This window comes from Papaver somniferum, chromosome 1 (assembly GCF_003573695.1).
Source record: "Papaver somniferum cultivar HN1 chromosome 1, ASM357369v1, whole genome shotgun sequence".
NCBI lineage: Eukaryota > Viridiplantae > Streptophyta > Magnoliopsida > Ranunculales > Papaveraceae > Papaver > Papaver somniferum.
Genome location: NC_039358.1, coordinates 168,945,632 through 168,965,070, shown reverse-complemented (window position 1 = coordinate 168,965,070; position 19,439 = coordinate 168,945,632). Strand labels below are relative to the sequence as shown.

Genomic DNA, 19,439 nt, shown 5'->3' with positions numbered 1-19,439 from the left:
ATTATCGACCAAAAACCGTGCACTTTATTATAAGCCGTGCAGTTCTTTATCATTCGCCAACAATTGCATCTCAACCAGCGTCTCAGCTTGATCCGCTGATGTTGCAGTTCCAACCGCGCGACTTTGATTCGACCGCCAATTGATATATTTGATCAGATAAGTCCAACGGCTCCCTTTGAATCATTTATACATACTGAATTTTTTTTTCATTTCAATCACACTTTCTCTACAAAAACTCATACCATCTCAAATCTATTAGAAAATTTCCTAAAATTCTTCCTTCATTTCAATCACACCTTCTCTGCACAATCTCATACGATCTTCAATATATCAGAAAATTTCATAAAATCCATTTTTGTATTAATAAAAATCATTTAGAGTTTGTAGTGACACACGATGGATGGAGATTAATCAATTTGTCGGAATTGTGTACTCTTTAAAGTAGATCAAATCAATGGTTACCAGCAATATGGAAGGATTTTTGAAAATTTTCGTGAAGAAACTGGTAACATCTGTTCTCGTGATCCCGATGGCCATCTCATCATTTTCATGGAATTAGCAAAGACATTAGTGAATATATAGCTTTGATCATGCAGATATTCCGATGCAAAAAAAGCGGTGAAGGTGAACCAAACGTGGAACGAAGATGCCGAGAAGATTGGAAAAGATCCTACAAAATGTGGTTTCCAATACGCAAGTTGTTTCAACATTATGAAAATTCTTAAAAAATTTAATCCATACGTGTTGAAAGGTAACAAGTGCCAACAAGATCACCATATGTGCCAATTTCGCAGGATTTTCACAACAATGCACCGGTTTCCTCACAGGAGGAAATTCATATTTACATGTTGGATCTCAAGTAGTCGGGAATAACAAAATTCCAATCTCGATGTTAGTACTAATGTTAAAAGAAGAATATGAGGGGGTCAGAAAGCTACAAAATCCACGAGAGACGCAACCCAAAGAGTAGCAGAAGGAGGTTCAAATGAGTTCAACTACTCCGAATACATGGAAAATGACCCTCAGGTAGAACTAGTTATAAGAGCATATGGTGGAATAACAAACCCCGCATCCTGCTCAGTATAGGAATGAGGATGACGATGTCGATATCTCGGAAGAAGATGAATAGGAATATCACATTAATTAAATGTACTAACTAATTTTAATTTAAAGATAGAAATTAAGTTTTATTAAAATTTGAAGACCAAATGTGGTAGTTAAATTTTATTAAAATGCAATTGTTTAGTTTAACTTAGTTTTGATGTAGTGCAAAACTGAATGTACTAGCTTCTAACTTATCACTTAATTTAAATAGTCTCATTATATTACATCTTATTTCAAAGTACAAAAATAACTTAAAACATAATTAAAATAAAACAACATATCTATTTGGCTCGATTTTGACCACCGAGCGCAGATCCTCTTCTAGTCCCAAGGTGCACAATTAGATATTCTCTTTAGTTGTCCATAGAGGCCCCAATTTTGAATTATGTCTGTGACAAGTCTATATATAGTCTTTTGCAGGACGACCATGGTGCACTACAATATTAGGTCTCAAATATTTGTCTGGATAACTAGTCCATGTGGGATCACAGTGGTTTCCTCAATAACCATGTTATGCATAATTATGCAAGTTAGCATAATTTTGTTCATTTCTTGAAGATAAAAAAAATGAAACGATCCACAAACGATGTCGAACTTCCTTTTCAAAATTCCAAATGCACATTCAATATTCTTCCTCAACTTCATTTCTTGAGTGTTAATATACTTCATATCCTTCGAAGTCGTTGGTCCAAAGCCTGTCTGACTTTAGGGTTGAACCAAAGTTGACTATTGTGGATAGATCTCATCTGCTAGATAATACCCCCCAGTATAGTCATGACTGTTGATGGTGAATATTACATTGTGGCGCGATCCCATGCTAAGATCTTCAAACAATGGTGATTTATGCAAAACATTAATGTCATTTTGTGATCCCGGAAGTCAAAATAAAATGCCAAATACAACAATCATAAGTATCCGAAGCTTCCAATATTATAGTTCGTTTTGGATAGTGACCCCTTGTACTGATCTTCCCATTCAACCGGACATGCATGCCACTACTTAGCATTCCCGGAAAATCCCTAGTTGTGCTTTTGGCAGTGATTTTATCAACATATTTTTGAGTAGGTTTTCATAAGAAAGTTGGACCAAAATATTTGACTACTATTTCGCAAAACATTTTGAGATACCTAGCTAAATGTGGTTGTTTTGCCCATACTCACCTGTGGAATCTGCTAGTACCCCATAACATGATATTTAGAGGGATGCAGTGACCTTTTGTTCAGGACTAAAGCCTCGTTCATTTCGTGCATCATACTGATAATTAAATAAAGGTTGTATCTGACAAGGTTTAGCAGTATTCCTTTGAGTTAGGTTGCGGCTCACGACGTTAAAAATCTGCATTGGAATACACACATCCAGGATTAAATTAATCATGCATCTTGTTGTCGTGGTAAAAATATCGATCTCGCCACGTTAATCTTATAGTCATAACTTCTTGTGGATTTGGAATCATCGCAGAATTTAATTACAACATAAAGCTTCGCCGCTTTTGGCCTCAATTGCCTCTTAATCCACTTGGCGCAAAATCTCTACATACATTTCTTGCTCTTCTTGTTAGAGCATAAATCGGTTGAACCCACCAGGCATTGATATGTCGAGTTTGGTGATCATATTTTAGTATCAAAACTCATCTAGAGTCGCTTGATTAAATACTAGAGTCAACTTCGTTTAGGTTAGACTCGAAATTCTAGGAATGTTGAGACATACAGGTATTACTCAAAAGACCTGAAGACTGAGAAGAAGTAACAATTACAACGAAGACATCATCCTTCCACTTGAGGTTAGTAATACACTTGACTTGTTTCCATAACGTATCTTTCAAGTTGTATTATATTGAAAACATAACACGCGAAGATGTATATAAATAATACTCTAGTGATTAGACTTAGTCATATCATTATGATCAAAGTGTCAAGGAATTTATTGAATTACGAAGTATAACGCTTATCTTTTGAACTTCGTAACTACGACATCAACATAATATATGTATTTAGTTACTTGATTATGTATAATATATAGGTGTGATCTCATCCTAGAAACTATGTACTTTTACATTAGTTTAAGGAAGTAGATGTATGAACTTAATTCATAATCGAAAATGAAATCATGATTGGTCCGATTTTTATTGAATATTTTTTGGATGACCAATACAAGGTGACAAGGTAGAACCTATCTTAAGTTATGTTGAGAATGGAGGTATAACCTGTCATAGCCTATAATGTGTAGCATGTTGTGATCGGTCACAAGATAATTTTGGAAGCAAGGTGTAACCGATCACAAGCTAATTTGGGAAGTAAGGTGTAACCGATCACAAGCTACTTTTGGAAGCATGGTGTAACCAGTCACAACCTCATTTGGGAAGCATGGTATAACCGGTCACAAGTTAAATTGTGAGTCATGGTATAACTGATCTCAAGGAGCAACACCGAGTTTCCAATATTCACATATCTCTTTATGTTTTGTGTGATCTTGGAATTAGGGTTTGCTGAAAAGAACTTCTAGATGTCGACATCATTTGAACATGTATATAACTCTTATCATTAGTTGTTCAAAGATATTCCTTGATACTCAAGGTGATCCCAAACCGAAATACTGAAAAGCATTTAATTATGAATTTCAAATATATATGTTTTAATTACCAACAATTAAAGCATATCCTCTGGAAAAGGTTATTAGTTAATGTACAAATCTAATAATAGAAGTTTTCTATGAGAGACTTCGGAAACATGTTTTGGCATTTAATTGGAAATAGGAAAACCGAAATCAGGCACTTTAGTGAAATATCTTAAGAATATTTTCGGTTTTGGAATTTTCTTGTTGTCCAAACAACCTTGGTCTATAAATACTTCAGTTTGCATTGCTTTCAAACTATCCTAAGAGTCAGGCAAACTTCATTCTTGTTGTTTCTGGTGAATCCGTCTATCCGGAAAGGAAAGTACCCTAATTAAGAGAAATCTCTTACGACCGCTCGTTTAAAGACTTTTGTGGGATCAAGAAGCTCTACGAGTACCGTTGGTGGGAAACTAGATAATTTCATTGTTATGTTAGTTTTCGATTATTGATTTGATTGACTAATGGTTATTGAAACTTTGATTACACCTAGTTTGATTATTCTTGATAACCTCCTCTTCTGATATAAGGGTCACTCAAACTAAATAAAAGTATCGACGAGATCTTTAAAACCATTTGCGGATCTAAAGACATCTTGTGACAATCCATTGTTAACCGACTCAGTTTTGTGTGTAATTGATCATGACAAGATTCAAGTTGTGTTGTGCAGGCTATTGATAAGGCAATTGAAGATTCGAAGACGAAGAAGATTTTTTTATTAGTTTTCGTATCTTGTGAATTTAATGCACAAACCTTGATCGGATGGGATCCAACTAAAATCGTGTTTATCTTTGATATACTTGATTGTCTAGTTCTGTAAGATCGGCATCGCTTTATAGTTACTCTCTAAGTTCTACATTGATTGATTGCAAATCTAGAAATTAGTTATTTTGGTAATCAAGTTTTGGATCGATCTAACCAGAAAAAGGAGTTTATTAGTTTAAATGTAAGATCCTTTGTCAACAATGTTAGAGCACTGCTCGGTCGAACTCGCAAGCGTTGTTATCTCAAGCTTGTTTGTCAAGTTTAGTTGCCAAAACTATAAGTCTTGATTTCTAGTCTACTTATAGTTATGTCTCGGATTAGGATATAATGTGTACTTGAGCTTTAGACTTCACGACTTTCATCGATTGAAGACGAAGAACTACTAAGGGGAGCTTGTGGAACTTCATCAACAAAAGGTATGTGGAGACTTGAACTCATCGATCACTCAGAAGTTTATTTCTATTTTATCTCCTATTGAGACAAAAGTCGTATAGCTATATATACTTTATATCATACACATTTGATATTTCGATCTGAGTTTAACTCGCTTACATATTTCTAGAAATATGTGTTGGCAAGCTTTCGCTTTAACCAAGTTCACCTTTATTCTTGACGAAATTCAAAAGATGATCATGTGAAAATCTCCTGGTAACATCTTACATGATTTGTGCGAGACAGTCATTTGATGTAGACTCGGAATGTTTCGTATTGATCTATTGATCACTTGAAAATTGCTTTGAAGCTAATAGCTTGTGTGAGACAACTATTCCTGTCTTCCAAGAATGTTTAAATGATTAACATGGAGCTTAGAACAAATAACCATTGACTGGATACAACGCAGTATGTGCACTTGTATGCTAACTGTTGCAAGTTATTCCAAGTCCGGGAACCATAGTATGCATACCCGTATGCGTACTGGTCTGATAGTTGAAGTCCGAGAACTTAGTATGCATACCCGTATGCGTACCGACTTAGAAGTTCAAGTCCGGGAATTCAACTGAGTTTGGTCATGTACGACAGTATGCGTACCCGTTCGCATTACTGGCAAACCCAGACCAAGTCTGACTACTTAGGTATGTGTACCCGTTTGCATACTTGAGTGGGTTAAGTTCTAAAATCGATTTTTTTATGAACAAAAACATTTGTATAATAAGGAATGCAATCTTTTGCAAACCGTGGCTATAATGTTTATGAATTGATTCGAGTGAATCAAAATCGATTTTGCTTCAATTGTGTCTTGTATACTTCTATGAGAATATAAACAATTGAACAACTCTAGAACTGGTTTCATTTGAGTCATCTGAACTAGTTGTGATTAAGATGAACAAGGTTGATATGAAAGTGTTCATATGTCTAACTTCGGTTTACTATTGTTGAGCTAACTATGTGCACACGTTTAGGTACAATTACTCATATCTAAATGAAGTCACATTTCATTTGTGTATAACAAGCTAAGTTCGATCTAACGGTTGAAAGATATTAGCTTGACTCTAATCAGGTTTTTATCTAACGGTGAATATTAAATGTTTTGTTACCAAGGTAGCATTGATCGCAAACCATGATTTTAAGACTATATGAGGGAAAACTCTAGCAACTGGGAAACCTAATCCCCACACCTCCTGCGTGATACTAGTTGCGACTAGAGTCGATTCTCCTTTAACCTAGGTTTTTCCTAAAACCATTATAGGTTTGCGACTTAGAGACTTCATTGGGATTCTGAATCGAGGCCCAACTATTTTCTTTTTAGTTGCGTGTTCCGATCTTACTTTGTTCTATAGTATTGAGTACTATCTTCTCTTAGATTTTCTCGAGGTTTAATCTCCTATAGGTAAGATAAAAAGTAGTCACAAACATCTTCGTCTCATCGTTTGTGACTCCACAATATCTTGTTTTGCTTCCATACAATTAAGATTATTGTAAGGTGATTGATATTACTAGATTGTTCTTCGGGAATATAAGTCTGGTGTATCAACTGGTTCCTGTTCAGCTTGATTTATCAAAAGACAGAACAAAAACTCGTAAGTATTTCTGTCGGAGACAGATTTATCTATTCAATAGACTTTTTTTGTGTGAGACAGATTTGTTTATCAGGTCTTCGACTTTGGGTCGTAGCAACTCTTAGTTGTGGGTGAGATCAGCTAAGGGAATCAAGTGCACAGAATCCGGCGTGGTTCAAGAGGCGTAAGGAACGCGACTGTACCTTAATCAGTGTGAGATTGGTTAGGGTTCAACTACATTCCAGTCCGAAGTTAGTTTGTAAAAGGATAAAGTCTGTAGCGGCTTAATACAGTGTTGTGTTCAAATCTGGACTAGGTCCCGGGGTTTTTCTGTATTTGCGATTTCCTCGTTAACAAAATTTATGGTGTCTGTGTTATTTCTTTTCCGCATTATATTTTTATATAATTGAAATATCACAGGTTGTGCGTAGTTCAATCAATTGGTGAATCCAACCTTTGGTTGTTGATTGAAATTGATTGACGCTTGGATATTGGTCTTTGGTACCATGCAAGTTATTTCTCATATTAATCCGTCTCACGGATTTCTGTCTGTTCGATTGCAGATTGATTTGAGAAATTGAGATATAACTCTTGGATGTATTTTACTTGATTGAGTCTAAGTGTCTAGTTGATTCTCTTAGAAATATATTGGAGTTAGTCCATACAAATTGCCTAAATGAAATGTTGGGTGTGGTTGTTAGACCCCCGCTTTTTCAATTGGTATCAGAGCAGGCAAACACGATAAACCTAATAAGTTTGTGTTTGATTTTCCCAAAGACTGTCCCTATAGGAAATCTTCTTAGGAGACTTGTTCTGGGCTGTGGCACATACCAGAAATCTTCAAAGATTGTTTGGAGTTTATTCTTGTCTAGAGTGCTGGTCTTTCAAGATAATCTCACATCATCTAAGACGTTGGAAATCCTAGATGATGGAAAACAATCTAAAGGAAAAATTAAAGATTCCCTTAAAAAGGTTTGTTGCAGGAAACGTGTGAATAAAATCTCAAGGATATGGAACCTCACTAGACTTCTTATTAATCTTTTTGAAGAATACTATCGACATGGATCAATTGACAAAGATCTGTTTATGGCTTTCGAAAACGTTCTCAAATCTCTGGAATGACTTGTCTTGATTAAGGAAAAGGCTTGTGCTTGCAAAAATTCTAATTCTGTCATTCGTGGCACATATTCGAGTTTGGGATCGATAAAAAGATTTTTACAGGTAGTGTTGCAAGTTCTAGCCATTGGAAAAATTCTTCTTTTAATCAGAAGGACTCAAAAATTTCAAATAACCCTGAGTATCATCATTACTATGATTATACTTCTGGTACATTTCACAAATATCGGCCGAAGAAGATGCATGGGGATTCCTCTGCTCATCTTGCATCTTGGTAACAAGATTGGCGTCACCCCATTTGTATATAACTTGGAATGGGGCATGTAATGGTCTGATTTGTTTTGTGTTTTTGTATTATGGGCTAGTTTTTTTTTTTTTGAAATTTATTTTTCCTTGAAGAAAAAAACTCGTTCGACATAATTTTTCTGTCCACCTGAGCTTAAATAAATTGATGTAGTTCTACTACTATCCTTTTACTGCACTATGTTAATTTTCTTCACAGTGTGCGAACCTTGATGGTTGAACGATGTAAAAAAAATCCCCCTTTCCATCTGTGGATCGCGGTTCATAAACGGGTCCAAGCCCATTAATGGGTATATAGGACTTGTGGTACGCGTACCCTTCTTCTTCCTTCCCTTGTCCGCGTACGTGAACTAAGTCTTTTCTAGGGTTTCCGTTTCTACTCCATTAAAATTTGTTCTTGGAGGTCCAATAGAGGTAAAAGGTTGTCTTCACCCTCAAGAAGCATTTCAAGTAAGTTTTTCCTTTATTTTGATCTCTCAATTTTTAGATCTCATGGGAAATTTCAAGGTTTCAAAGAAGGTTTTAAAAAACTTGGATTCATCTTCTTCTAGCATGATTATACCTAAAAATCAAGATTCTATTAGAATTAAATTTATCAATGATTCTAGTAGTAAGATATTTACAAGGATTTCTTCTAGTGGTTTCATTCTAGAAAAGAAATTGGATATGGTTAGTGGTCATAAAGAAGATTTGATTTGTTTTGAAAAATTTAATCTTGGAAACATCTTTAATGGTCTTGTGAAGGTTTTGACACTCTCACAAGAATCTTCTATGCTAACATCCATGATGTTGATCTTGATGACATGGAATTCAAGACCATGATAAATAAAAAAAGGATTCTTGTTAATAGAGAGTTAATTTCAAGGATTACCAAAATTCCTTTGGGGCATTTTCGCCTTCCTAGACCAAGGTAAGAAATACCATCTTATGAAACCATTTCTAATGGTCTTTGTGGCAAGAGTGTTAATTGGATTGAAGGAAAATTTCCTACTTATTATCTTAGTCTTGCTTTGATGTCTTTCGGAAAACTTGGTATATCTAATCTTTGTCCCTCCACAATTGAGAACTCTCGGTGGAGTAGTGAGTTTACGGAGTTAGTCTATTTCCTTGAATTGGGTTCTCGAAGTCTTGATAGTTGTGGATTCATCATTCTTCAAATGCTCTCAATGACGTCATCCAACAAGAAGTTAGGCTTTCCTTGCTTAATTGAGCAAATTTGTCAAGCATATTCTATTGCTCCTATTGGAAACTCTATTGGAACTCCCAAACTTGTTCATCCTTGTACTTTCAAACGTATGAAGGAGAATGCTTGCAAAAGACAAAGATGTGATCCCCTTGACGGTTCTTGTGGTCCTACCACCTTGAGTCTTCTTCATCAAATTCACAAGGGTGTGTGTAAGATCAATTCCAAGGTAAAATGTGTGCAAGAACAATTACGTGTGATTGCTACTAAGTTTTCCGAAATCAAGGAAGATATGAATATTGTTCAAGCCTCTTGGATGGTTTCCGATGATGAAGACGATGGTTAAATTCTTTTTCTCTCGTTGGTTTTTATTTTGTCTAAGAAACTTCTTATGAGAATTTATTCTTGTGTTTTAAGAAGGATAAATAGTGTTTGGAATAACTTTTTGTGATTACACATTGTTATTGCCAACGTTTTTCATCTTGCAATGTTTTAGATCTATTTATTTAAATTCTAAAGTTCATTTGGAAGATGATTTTGCAGTATTAATCTTTATTGGTTTTATATATTGCAAAAATTATTATGGGATATGTGTGTTTGCATCTGTGGACTATGATTGTCCCATATATGTCAAAAGTTAAGTCTATTATGTCATTATGCATATATTGATGGAAGATAGAATGAACTTTTGATTACAAATATTAAGTCTATGATATCATTATGCAAATATTGATGAAAAATAGAATGAATCTTTGAATATTCCGCAGTATTGATCTTTCCCTGATCCACTTCAATGTGAAAGTATTTATGGCTCCGTAAGTTCTCTTATGTTAAGCATTTTCGATTAAATTAACCATGGTTCTCTTGTGGTTAACTTAATTGAGTTTTCTGCATACAAATTCATGTTTCATGCAATTTGTTAATGTCCAAAGAAATCCTTATTTTCTTGTAAATTAAGGTCGCTCTTGTTGTTCTTTCGGGAATGACATCTTATGGGGGAGAGTTCTTTTTGAACTTGTACTTAATTGCCAAATCTTTGTGGGGAGTGCAGTTGTGGAGTATTATAGGAGTTTTCTTGTATCTTTATAAACTCCTTGATGAATATACTAAGTTTCGACTATATGAAATCATCGAAACAAAGTTGATATGTTCTATTTTAGTCATGAAGTATCTCTATAAGAATTTCATTATGATCCCACTAGTTTTCGTACCTTTGCCAATTTATATTGACAAAAAGGGGGAGAATTATTGTGCAGTTCACACTACAAATACATATGGTTTACGGATCATTATGTAAGAGGGAGTGGTTTTCATTGTGAGATGAAGTATTGACTAAGGGGGAGTGATACATATCACCGTAGTATTATTGTCGAAGTTGTGATACAATTGGACTTTGATGCTGTGTGATAATACTATGAGACTGTATTACAATGATTGAGAACAATTATTTTCTTATTGTTATGGCTACGGATCTTCAACAACTATGATGCTGAGTTGAACACGTTCAGAATCACTGAGTACTTGGAAGTGACGAAGATTTTGAGTAATGTTGAAGAACCAAGGAAATCAAGTATTTGGATGAGAAGCTACAAAGTTTATTTATTTTGTAATCCATATGTATTGATAGTTTTGTCACTAAAATTGACAAAGAGGGAGATTGTTAGAGCACTGCTTGGTCAAACTCACAAGCATTGCTATCTCAAGCTTGTTTGTCAAGTTTAGTTTCCAAAACTATAAGTCTTGATTTCTAGTCTACTTATAGCTATGTCTTGGATTAGGATAAAATGTGTAGTTGAGATTTAGACTTCATGGTGTTCATCGATTGAAGACGAAGAACTACTAAGGGGATCTTGTGGAACTTCAACAACAAAAGGTATGTGGAGACTTGAACTCATCTATCATTCAGAAGTCTATTTATATTCTATCTCCTATTGAGACAAAAGTCGTATAACTATATAGACTTTATATCATACACATTTGATATTTCGAGCTGAGTTTTTCTCGCTTACATATTTCGAGAAATATGTATTGGTAAACTTTTGCTTTAACCAAGTTCATCTTTATTCTTGACGAAAGTCAAAAGATGATCATGTGAAAATCGCTTGGTAACATCTTACATGATTTGTGTGAGACAATCATTTGATGTAGACTCGGAATGTTTCGTATTGATCTATTGATCACTTGAAAAATTCATTGAAGCTAATAGTTTGTGTGAGACAGCTATTTCTGTCTTCCAAGAATGTTTCAATGATTAACATGGAGTTTAGAACAATTAACCATTGATTGGATACAATACAGTATGTGTACTTGTATGCTAACTGTTGCAAGTTATTCCAAGTCTGGGAACCATAGTATGCATACCCGTATGCGTACTGGTTTGATAGTTGAAGTCCGGGAAATTAATATGCATACCCGTATGCCCACCGGCTTAAAAGTTCAAGTCCGGGAATTCAACTGAGTTGGGTCATGTGCGACAGTGTGCGTACCCGTTCGCATACTGGCGAACCTAGACCAAGTCCGACTACTTAGGTACGCGTACCCGTTTTCATACTTGAGTGGGTTAAGTTCTAAAATCTGTTTGTGCATGAACAAATACATTTATATATATATAATAAGGAATGCAATCTTTTGCAAACTATGCTATAATGTTCATGAATTGATTCGAGTGAATAAAAATCGATTTTGCTTTAATTGTGTCTTGTATACTTATATAAGAATATAAAAAATTGAACAACTCTAGAACTAGTTTCATTTGAGTCATTTGAACTAGTTGTGATTAAGATGAACAAGGTTGATATGAAAGTGTTCATATGGCTAACTTCGGTTAACTATTGTTGAGCCAACTACGTGCACACGTTTAGGTACGGTTACTCATATATAAATGAAGTCACATTTCATTTGTGTATAACAAGCTAAGTTCGATCTAATGGTTGAAAGATATTAGCTTGACTCTAATCAGGTTTTCATCTAACGGTGAATACCGCATGCTTTGTTACCAAGGTAATATTGATTGCAAACCCTGATTTGAAGACTATATAAGGGAGAACTCTAGCAACTGGGAAACCTAATCCCCACACCTCCTATGTGATACTAGTTGCGACTAGAGTCGATTCTCCTTTAACCTAAGTTTTTCTTAAAACTATTATAGGTTAACGACTTAAAGACTTCATTGGGATTCTGAAGCCAGACCCAACTATTTTTTTTGCATTTGCCTGTTCTGATCTTACTTTGTTCTATCGTATTGAGTACTATCTTCTCTAAGATTTGCTCGAGATTTAATCTCCTATAGGTAAGATAAAAAGTAGTCACAAACATCTTCGTCTCATCGTTTGTGATTCCACAATATCTTGTTTCGCTTCCATACGATTAAGATTATTGTGAGGTGATTGATATTACTAGGCCGTTCTTCGGGAATATAAGTCTGGTGTATCAATTGGTTCCTGTTCACCTTGATTTATTAAAAGACGAAACAAAAACTCGCAGGTAATTATGTGGGAGACAGATTTATATATTCAATAAACTTTTCTGTGTGAGACAGATTTGTAGTCTTCGACTTTCGGTCGTAGCAACTCTTAGTTGTGGGTGAGATCAACTAAGGGAATCAAGTGCGCAGAATCCGGCGTGGTTCAAGAGGCGTAAGGAACGCGACTTTACCTTAATCAGTGTGAGATTGGTTAGGGCTCAATTACATTCCAGTCCGAAGTTAACTTGTAGTAGGCTAGAGTCTGTAGCGTCTTAATACAGTGTGGTGTTCAATTCTGGACTAGGTCCCGCGGTTTTTCTGCATTTGCATTTAACAAAATTTCTGATGTCTGTGCTATTTCTTTTCCGCATTATATTTTTACATAATTGAAATATCACATGTTGTGCGTAGTTCAATCAATTGGTGAATCCAACCTTTGGTTGTTGATTGAAACTGATTGAAGCTTGGATATTGGTCTTTGTTACCATCCAAGTTATTTCTCATATTAATCCGGCTCACAAATTTCTATCTGTCTGATTGCAGATTGATTTGAGAAATTGAGATATAACTCTTGGAAGTATTTTCCTTGATTGAGTCTGACTGTCTAGTTGATTCTCTTGGAAATATATTGGAGTTAGTCCATACAGATTGACTAACGAAATATTGGGTGTGGTTGTTAGAACCCCGCTCATCAAACAACTTATACATATTTTTTTTACCAAATATTGATTAGAGTGGTTACCAAACAGATTCATTCCTTTGTTGTTTGGATACGATCCAAAGGAGTACCTATTCACGTGCGTGACTCTAGAAGTCGAAGGCACAGGGATACTGAGGAAACTAAGTAGCTAGAGGTAGTCTACTTGGTCTCAACTATGCGGAGTTGGTATTAGATTTTGTATAACAACTTAATTCCGAGAGTATTCAAAACTGGACTAAGTCCCGTGATTTTTCTGCATTTGCGGTTTCCTCGTTAACAAAATCTTGTTGTGTCATCTACTTTACTTCCGCAATATAATTGTTATTATAATTAAGTAAATTAAACTTGTACGTTAATCCGAATTACTTGACATTGGTCCTAATATTCAATCAGTTTTTACCGTAACTATAACCTAGTAAATATCTTGTTGTCGTATTGTTTCGACCTCGCCCATAATCACACAAGGTATAAGACTTAAGTTGTATTGTATCGACTCTGTCCATAAATGATCACTTAAGATACCAGACTTATAGGTAGATATTTAAAAGATTGTGGTATATTTGGGTATCCTTGTCTTCTCACTTAGCGTAGGACGCAAGTGGTTGAAGTATAACCATCAACGTTTTGATGTCTACCGCACGGATTAACTTCAGCCGCACGTTTCTTCAACGACCACCAACTTCATTTATCATAGTGGAATATCCATTTTTCCCGCCCACGTGCCTTAACAAGAAATTTCATTTGGTCATCCCCATAGGAATTGACCCGATAATCCCAACATTATCATCAAGTTAGCAGGCCTATTCCTATGCATCATGTCAAAAAATTACATTTGCCATATCAGGTGGCTTGGAAAATCAGTTGTCCTATCGTAATAGGGTTAAACGATGGGGTTTTTAGCGAGAGATATTATTGACATCGCCAACGATAAAAATAATATCGCGGGATATTAAGTGAATATCGCTCGATATTCTTTCGAGCGCCAACGACTAGTACTTTATGGCATATAAATAAGTAATTTTCAACCTTCAAATTTTTGCCAAAAACTTTTCTCTCTTCCCAGCTTGATTTTTCTGGAGTAGTACTTGAATCTACTGTTAAGAAGATATATAATGGTTACAAAGAAATAAGTAAAAAACAAAGAAGTCTTCAAGTTTTGGATATTAACCAACTCAAACCTGCAATTAAGAAAAGGCAAAGAAGAGTTCAAGGTAAGGAAAAACAAGACAAAGGAAACTCCATTTATGAGCGCATCGATTTGAAATTTAGTGAAATAAAGAAGATAAACAAAATGAAGAACATTGTCCCAAATTTTTATTTTTAAAGTCTATATTTTAAATTATTTATCTAGTTCTATGTCTTGTAAAAATGACTATTAATGATTAATTCGAAGTATATATATATATATCAAAAAAGCGCATTGATTTTAATTTAGTCTTACATTTTAATTAGACTCGTACCGTTAAAAATTAAACTTAAAGTAAGACAATTAGCTAAACATACATATTTAACTAATAAAGTTAAAAATAATTAAACTTACATATAGGCTTAAGTTGACAGTTAAGAAATTAAAACAAAAACATTGGATTATATTTGGGTCACACTTTTAAGATCTCAAAACAATTTCCATATTGGAAGTCTTTTTCTTTGATCCGTCGCCACTCCGTCCGACACCTTTATTCACTGTCCATCATGATTTCACCACTCCTCATGGTTTGAGCCGTTTGCAATAATAAAGCAACATACATACTGAAATCCTCATTGATTACACTGAAGTGATGACTCACCAAGTTCACATTGTGATTGTAGAGGTTCTTTGTTTCTTCTTTATATTAACGAAATATTTTTCCCAAAACGAGTAAGCTCTAAGCACATTGTTACCAGGGAAAAGATGTTGAGAAAAGAAAGTGTATGAAAGACGATATATGAGGTTGAGAAATTTTAGAAAAATTTAGAAATTCTAATACGAGTTAAAATGAATTTGAAGCTGAATATCTATAGGGAAGGGAATTTCTGGTCATTGAATAATCAGCTGCAGAGCGCTGATCTTAGCATCGCTCGATACAAATTCCATCTTGTATGCCTAAGTGTTACTTCTAGCACTTAGGCAGGTGAATTTGGCATTTTGGTATACTCATAACGGGTGTTAAAGTGTCAAATGATGGTGTTTGACATGTTCGTCGGAATAGTATTGTTGAATTTTCATGGTAAAATGTTGTCCCAGCTGTCTGAAAACATTTACCGTACTTACTCCATTGATATTAAAGTCAAACCATCTTCTGTTTTATACAGTCTCTGTCTGTCATCTTAATTTGCGTATCCAAGAGAGTTCTAATTAATCCTGTCCTGTACTATGGTTATTTATACCGAGAAAATAAAAATACTCCAGTTATTTATCCCCAACTCCTTAAACCATATCCTCATTTTATCTAGTCAGGAGATTTGAAGGAAAAGAGATGGGAAGATTATTTCTAATAGAATTGGATGGAAGAGTATATAAATGCAAATTTTGCCGAAGTCACTTAGCCCTTGCCGATGATCTTGTCTCTAGGGTTCGTTTTCTCTTTCGCTGATTCTTACTGTTATGTTCATTTTGGGATTCGAATTTTGTTATTGATGATTTAGTAGCGATTTGATCTCAATAAACTCTGGATTTTGGTAATGCTAGCTCATCATCACTTGTTTAGGTGGTTCAACTGAAACTTCTTCCTTCAACAACAAAAAAATAATCTGAAATTTGCTTTCAGAATTTGAAATTCCTTAGTGTTTCTCTAATTGAGGGAATCTTAGAAAGAAAAAAAAAATCTTCTGGGTTCGATATTTAAAAAGTAAGCAAATTAATTGATCAAATTGGAACACTCTTAGAATACTCTACCATTCGTTATGAAGATTTTGATAATATATGTGTCTGCCTACTTACCAATCTATATGAATGCTTTAATTTTTGTGTAGGAACTGTTTGTGTGCATTCGAATATGTTCTAATATTTTGTTTTGTTCTTTTTAGCAGTCTTTCAGTTGTCGCCGAGGAAAAGCGTACCTTTTCAATACTGCGTGAGTCATATACGTTCCATTCTTTTCCGTGAATGCGCAAGGATAATTTTTCCCTTCTGTTGTTTACTTCATGTAGTTACTGATATAATTGGTATTTGGAGTCACTTAACTAGGTATTATGAGGCACATATTGCATATGTAGTTGTATACTTGTACAAATTTCTGTTGAACTATTTTGACTGCCAAAGTAGTTAATAATTTGTACGTTGGCAATTTAACACTTGAAAAACTGTTAGGTTTACTTTAAAATTATTCATCTTCTGGGTCATTTTAGTTCAGATATCTCAAAGTTTTTGCTACGTTTTTTTTTATAGAACTCCTGAATCAGGTCGCAGGATTCAGTGGGGATCTATAATACTGTGAGCGAGCATATAATATGCATGTTTATATCTATATTTCTCGTTCTTGTACATATTGAGGCTTCTGTGACAATTGACGTCTCCGTGGTTTATAAGAGCGTCACACGATCATTTGGCCTTTCAAAGGCTACACACATATTATTGGGTGGTCTAGCAGTAAAGTTATGAATGCCATTATCTACTATTAGTCGATCCTTGTCTTTTCTTTACTTCGTCTGCACTTAAACCTGATTGTCACAAGTTTTCCTATTTTAAGACGGATGAAATATCTTAAATGTGTAAAGTACTGAAATTATATGGCTTGGTTGATTTACTGAAGCAACCCCTTGGCATCTCTTACTTAAGCTCACTTGGTTTAGCCTCTGTTACTGAAAATTTGAGGTTTTGAAAAGAAACCCAGCATTTAACAAACCCTACTTCATAAAGTTCTCTTGCTTTGGGTTTTCATATGACCTTTTCATATATCTTAGCATATGGATTTTGTATCACATTATTGGATATCATCCTTCTTCTCTTGGATATGTGAAACTTGAGAGAGCATAAATTAAGAGAGTAAAGATAGTAGTATTAATAATACTTTCAGAATGTTATAACTCTATCCTACGGTCTGCTGTTGAGCTTTTTAGTTTAGAATGGTGATGTCAAAGAGATTTTTCCTGTAAATTTCTCAAGCTTAAATCTGTCACTCCGTCTCTTAGGGTGACTGGATCAATTGTAACTATATATTCTGGTGTTAGATCATACATCTTTTGGATAAGAAGTTACTTGATTCATAGCTACCTGTTCTATACAGTGTAAATGTCATAGTTGGAACACAAGAGGAGAGGATGATGCTCTCTGGCTTGCATACTGTTGCGGACATATTTTGCTGCAGCTGTGGACAAATCGTTGGCTGGAAATATGTAACTCTCTCCTCCTCCATTCCTGGTCTCTTGTAACCTATTTGATGTATCAGCTAGCTAGGGCAGACAATAACCAATCCACAACAATTTTTAGTCATGTCCCACATAGTTCAAGGTGTTACAGGGTACTCTGTACGAAAGTCATAAAAAGGCGTCTATGATCAAGTCATATTTGTATATCCATGAACATCAACTGATCACCAATCCACTGTCTGATGTCATATCTAGGAAGCAGCACATGATAAAAGCCAAAAGTATAAAGAGGGAAAGTTTGTGCTGGAGAGGTAAACAATACTTTAACTCATTTTGCTTAGTTTGTGTTAGAAGGAAACTTCACTATTCTTTAGTGTACTTTGTTTACAGACTATGACCGATGTACTTAAATTTTCTTGTTTGTGTTTGCCACCACTAGGGGTAGGATAGTTGACGGTGTGGACGCAGAGTTCTACCTTGACACACGATCTGGGACAAGTGATGCTGAAGATGCTTAACAAAGTTATTCAATAATTGTAATCTATGTACAATGCTAGCTAGTATTTAGAGATAAGTGGTATCCTCTTTTGTTTGAACTAGGTGATAAATTTGTCCTTTCATCTGTAATGTTTGATATTGTATGATGACAGTAGACTAGTCACAGTACCTGTACACATATAGTGGGCAGCTTTGGAATAAATGTTGGGTCCCTGGTCGACGTCCACTACGGGGTCTGAACTCTGAAGCCTCATAGCAAGTTGATATAAAAAGTTAGACGTGATTCTAGAAAGATTGATTATGTGGTAATAAATTATTTGTGCTCTACATTCAAAATGGAATAAAAACTATTCGTGCTCAGCATTTTAAAAAGTATTACATTTAATCGTACTTGTAGGAAGGGTGGTTTAAATTAGAGGGAGATGGAAAAGTGGAATAACATAACATCTCGAAGCTGCTAGACAATAATAGATGCTAGATATTACTTTCGACGTCACTGTAGTTTAAGGACAAAGTCATTGGTTGATAGTCGATAGACGATGAAATATAATTGAATAATAATACATTGTACGCAGTACTTACATATTACCATCTGTCCAAGTCATTTTCAAATATAGCATAACCAGTGCAGGGGACATCAAATTTCACCTCTGCTGGCCATATCAAATCTGGCGAGATTGGGATATACCCAGATTAATTGGGTTATACCCAATTTTAAAGGGACTCATTTGAAGGGTTAGGAGGTATTAAAGTGGACAAAGTTACAAAAATACCCTTATGCATTATAATTCTCATTACCCTAATCAGATTTTATTTTTTCATTTCATTTCATCTTCTTCTTTTCTTCTTCTCCTCCTCCACCATATCATATCGGCTTTTCCATCACACCACCATCGAAAACTCGTCGATTAATTCGTCGTAATCGTCGATTCGAAAATTCCGATTAATCTTCAAACGCGGAGCCGCCGAGGGCTAGTCGTATGAAAAGAACAAATAGAAAACCCAATCAATATAACCCTGGAATTGCAAACTTAGTTCAACAAAAAGAGAGTAAAATAACCTTTGAAGAAGAAGAAATCAACGCCGCTGAAACCGAAGAAATTGCGCGATTGAGAAAGTAAGGGCTTACTTAAACTCATTTCAGTACTTTAATTTTATGTTTGCATGTCAAATTAGGTCAGAAAAATCAAAATTGTGAATCTGCAGTTATTCAGCCGGCAGGGTCTCTGATTCACGACCCTGCCGACTTTTCATAGTTAGGGTTAGTCACAAGCTCTTAGGTTGAATATCATGCCGGCTGTTTAATATCTGTAACTGCTTTTTACAGGGTCGGCAAGGTATTCAACCTTAATACCTTGCCGACGATATATGTTTTTTACAGTCGTTGAGTTATATTTTTTTACCCTGTCGGCG

General features: G+C 35.0%; 1 protein-coding gene across 2 annotated transcripts; it reads left to right on the top strand.

The window, feature by feature from the left end:
• Window positions 1-15,546: 15,546 nt before the first annotated feature.
• LOC113307672 (protein yippee-like At5g53940) lies at window positions 15,547-18,384 on the top strand. 2 transcript variants are annotated; one of them, XM_026556124.1, is made up of 5 exons: window positions 15,547-15,793; window positions 16,248-16,294; window positions 17,447-17,555; window positions 17,784-17,839; window positions 17,968-18,384. In XM_026556124.1, exons 1-5 carry the CDS (start codon window positions 15,698-15,700, stop codon window positions 18,044-18,046), a joined length of 387 nt encoding a protein of 128 aa, XP_026411909.1. In that variant the 5' UTR covers window positions 15,547-15,697; the 3' UTR covers window positions 18,047-18,384. The 2 variants fall into 2 exon arrangements, with proteins under 2 accessions (XP_026411909.1, XP_026411914.1); XM_026556129.1 differs by having other exon boundaries at window positions 15,552-15,793; window positions 16,251-16,294.
• Window positions 18,385-19,439: the final 1,055 nt, after the last annotated feature.